Raw genomic sequence first — 4,227 nt, 5'->3', positions numbered from 1 at the left:
ATAAAAGCTCTTTGTTTGACCCTCTGGGACAGACACGGGTGAGTGAGTGGCTCCACACACTGGCTGAAGGATCCGCGGGTAACTGGGATATCCTCTGGCACTCACTTTCCTCTTCTCACAGCAGTTCTTGCTGGGATCACGTTCTCATTCCTTAAATATTTACACAGGCCTTCAAATGCACAAACAGAAGTGCTTAGATGAAAGGCACTAAAATTCTCCCCTTGCTTTCCAGACAGCTTGAGGCCTGTGGAAACCTGCCTGTCACTAGGCTTGTAATCCCCTCCTCTCAGAGCAGGCAGCTCCAGGCTCTGAACCCTGCCACTCTGCCTTGTAAAGCTGAGAAAGGGAAGAAATCCAAATGTGAAGTCCAGCTGCCAAACCCTCAGCAGAGGGAGGAACCAGTGCACCCAGACATTTGCTTGCTGGGCGTTTGGAGAAGTTACTTGTTGTGTCCTTAGAAGAAATACTCTCAGGAAGGATCAGCACCAGTGTGGCTGGCAGGACTAGGGCAGGAACTGTCCCACTGGACTTGGCACTAAAGAGGCTGCACCTTGAATCCTAGGTTCAGTTTTGGGCCCTTCCAAGAAGGACACTGAGGGGCTGGAGTGTGTCCAGAGAAGGGCAATGAAGGGTCTAAAGCCTAAGCATGGTGAGGAGCAGCTGAGGGACCTGGGGGTGCTGAGCCTGGAGCAAAGGAGGCTCAGGGGAGAGCTGGCTCTGCACAGCTCCTGACAGGAGGCTGGAGCCAGTTGGGGTTGGTCTCATTCTCTCAAGGAACAATGATAGGACAAGAGGAAATGGCCTCAAGTTGTGCCAGGGGAGGTTTAGGTTGGACATTAGGAAAAACTTTTTCCCCTTGAGGGTTGCCCAGGGCTGTGCCAGGCTGCCCAGGGCAGTGGTGGAGTCCCCACCCCTGGAGGGGTTTCCAAGCCATGGAGATGTGGTGCTGATGGGTCAGTGGGGACCTGGCAGTGCTGGGGAAAGGTTGGATTTGATGATCTTAAAGGTGTTTTCCAACCAGAAGAATCCTGTGAAGGTAAAACCCATACTGAGTGAAGTGCCTCAGTTAAGAGTTACACTCACCCCCAGGTGACACAAGTGGGTTTGTGGGGGTGGCATCTGCACCAAGGTAACTTCAGCCAGGGTGAAGAGCCAGCACTCTTCTGGCTCAGCACAGACACATGTTCTTGCACCAGGGCAGGAGCTGCAACAAGCACTCGGTAGATGGGAACTGTGTAGATAGGGGATGAAAGAACAATGTGGGGAACCATAGGAGTCTGAATCCCCAGCTTTAGTGTGCTGCCTCTTTCTTTAGATCTGTAATAAAAGATGCACTAAGGAAGCTGGTAACAGCTCTGCAAAGCCCAGAGTCAAGGAGGCCTCCAGTGCTGGCTGCTGCTCCAGGTGGTGGAGCTGTGCAGGGACAAGCTCCTTTCAGCACCCTCAGCTCCATCCTCAGCCTTTGCTGTGGGGCAGCCCAGCCTCCCTGGGGACCTGGCTGCCTCACTGCTCGCTGGGCGTTTTTCCTAGGAAAGCCTGAGAGGCTGGATCCAAGGGAACCTGACGAGCTGTGGGCGGTCGGCCTTTCTCTTTGAGGAGGTGGACAGGATGCACCCGGGGCTGCTGGATGTGATCCTGCCCTTCCTGGGCCCCTCCTGGGTCGTGTACGGCACCAACTACCGCAAAGCCATCTTCATCTTCGTGAGGTAAGGGAGGCCCCCGAGGCACCGCGGGGCCCGAGGCACCCCGACGCCAGAGCACGCCCTTGCTTTGCTTTTCCTTCTCCCATTTTCCCTGGCTACACGCCAAAGAAGTGTCTCATTCTTGTGCAGCAACACAGGAGGGGAGCAGATCAACAAAATGATGCTGGATCTCTGGCGTGCCCGCAAGGACCGGGAGGAGATCAACCTGCAGGACCTGGAGCTGGCCATCTCCAAAGCTGTGTCTGAAAGCCCACAGAGTGAGTGCAGGGAGCAGAGCCGAGCCCTGCAGAGGGAGCCAGGCCTGTTCCAGGCAGCCACCGACACCGCTGCCACCTCCTGGGCAGCTGGAGAGGGACAGGGGGGGTTGAGGGGACTGATCCCCTCGAGGTTTCCTGGCAAAGGGAAGGAATGGCCAAGGTGCATTCCCAGTTGGGGAATGGCAACCAGCATGGCATGCTCACAGGGAAGGCACCAACATAGAGCAAACCCCTGCCTGCCTGGTTCTGGCTCTGCCCTTGTCACAGGGAGCAGAACTTAAACTGACCAGTCAAGCTGAGTCCCCCCATCCCTGGAGAACGAGTCTGTTAGGGGGAAGGAGGGTGACAAGTGATGGGTTCAACCCTCTCCTTGTACAGTGCTGGGGCAGATCTGTCCTCAGCTGGGTATTCTGGCTTCCCACAAAGCAGCTCTTCAAATTCCAAGGACTGCAGAGACTCTGAAGTTAAACCTGTCTCCTCCTTTGCTTTTGCAGGTGGATTCTGGAAATCAGGGATTATTGATGAACATCTCATTGATTTTGTTGTGCCCTTCCTCCCGCTGAAGCACCACCACGTAAAGCAGTGTGTCACCAGTGAACTCACCCAGCAGGGCCTGGAAGTACGGCCCAGTGTTGTCCAGGAGGTGGCCGACAGCCTCCCCTACTTCCCAGAAGAGGAGAAAGTATTCTCATCAACGGGCTGCAAAACGGTGGCCTCTCGGACCAGCTTTTATTTCTAGGCACTGGTGATGGCCTTGCTGAGGTCCAGAGGGCCGTCGAGGGAGCGGTGAGGCGGCAGGGCCCAGGCTGGGTGGGGTGAGCAGCAGGAGCTGAGCACTGCCTCTTGGCAGCACGGGCACTCTGCTGCCCAGCTCATCCCTCCAGCACCAAGGAGGCAGTGCTGGGACCAAGTGATGCGAGGAGGTGTTAGAGACAACTTATTTCCAGCCTCCTTTCCCTGTGGATAGTGCTGGCAGGAACCAGCTTCACCAGCAACAACTGTGAGAGAGGTCATGTGGAACATGGCAACATCTCATCTGCCACGAGCCAGGTTCTTCCTGCCCTCCCCTTTGTCCATCTTTCCCCTAAGGTCCAGAGGATTTCCCTGCAGCAACCCACAAAAACAACAACAAAAGACTTTTGCTTGGTTTATGAGCTGTGAAAAATAACAGTCCTACCTCCAGGGGAGCCCGTGGGGCCACAAAAGGTTTTGAAAATGCCTTTTATTCAGTGATGATTTCTACAGCAGGCTGAGACTTGGTGCTATGAGCTGTTGAGCCCCTTGTACATCCTTCTGCTGGTCAGACCTTGCAGGCTGTGGCTGGGCCAGTGTTCCTTCAGCTTCTGGGGACAACTTGGAGTTAGTGCTCCACACTGCCCAGCACAGGGTGCACAGCACCACTGGCCTTTGCTCAGGTTTTAATCTCCTTGGTGCTGTCAGTTATGGGAGAACAGGTTAGAGGAACCTGAATCATTCACTCCCTAGGAACAAACTGCCTGAGGGATGGGTGCAGGGACCCTTCCCAGAGCTCCTGATGCTCTGCTTGGGCCCTGTGCTGAAAGCAGCTGCCAGTGCTTGGGACCACCCCAGCTCCAGGGCCAGAGCTTTGGGGACAGTGATTTTAGATACCCCCCAAATGCTGCCGGGGAGCTTGCCCACAGACAGACCCCAAAATTTTGCCTGTTACAAAAATGTTATGCATTTCTAATCTTAAAATAAATCTTTTATGAAATAGACAGTTGGGGAACAGATGTCTGCTTGGGTTCCTGATCACAGCTAGTGTGAAGGGACTTGAAAGATTTTCAGTTGCATGGGAACAGCTGGCTGATGGATGGGACTTTCCCCCAGGACAGGCCATGCAGGGAAGAAGCTGAACCACCAGTGGTGAGCCCTGGCTCCTGGTACCTCTGCCCACTGCTGAAACGGTCCAGGCAGGCACTGCTGTGACCCAGGCTCAAGAACAGGGGAGAAAAACCCAGGGACCCTACTGCCCATTTCAGGCACATTTTGTGGGCTCCGTTTCCCTAAAGCAGGAGCCCAGCACAGGGCCTTGCCCCACACACCTCACTGCCCGAGCACAGACTCTGTGGGCTGACCCCCAGCCCTCGCCCCGGGGGCCCTGCTGTGATCCCCAGCTTGGCTACTTGCCTGCTCTGGTGGCTTGGGACCCTTCTCCCACCTCTCATCCCACAGAGCCTTGCTGGGGAGCATCACAGCCCGATGGAGTGGGTCCCAGGTGTAGCAGTGCCCGTGGAGGTGAGCAGCAG

General features: G+C 55.5%; 1 protein-coding gene across 1 annotated transcript in view; it reads left to right on the top strand.

Moving 5' to 3' along the window:
- TOR2A (torsin family 2, member A) overlaps positions 1 to 2,699 on the top strand; it is a 3,057-nt gene extending 358 nt beyond the window's left edge. The window contains exons 2-4 of the mRNA XM_008941535.1: positions 1,531 to 1,706; positions 1,833 to 1,960; positions 2,455 to 2,699. Coding sequence (XP_008939783.1) covers positions 1,531 to 1,706; positions 1,833 to 1,960; positions 2,455 to 2,699 — 549 coding nt within the window. The remainder of the gene's footprint in view (positions 1 to 1,530; positions 1,707 to 1,832; positions 1,961 to 2,454) is intronic.
- The last annotated feature ends 1,528 nt before the right edge of the window (positions 2,700 to 4,227 follow it).

Source organism: Merops nubicus, unplaced genomic scaffold, assembly GCF_000691845.1.
Source record: "Merops nubicus isolate BGI_N331 unplaced genomic scaffold, ASM69184v1 scaffold43175, whole genome shotgun sequence".
Classification (NCBI taxonomy): domain Eukaryota; kingdom Metazoa; phylum Chordata; class Aves; order Coraciiformes; family Meropidae; genus Merops; species Merops nubicus.
This window is presented reverse-complemented; position numbering and strand designations above follow the sequence as displayed.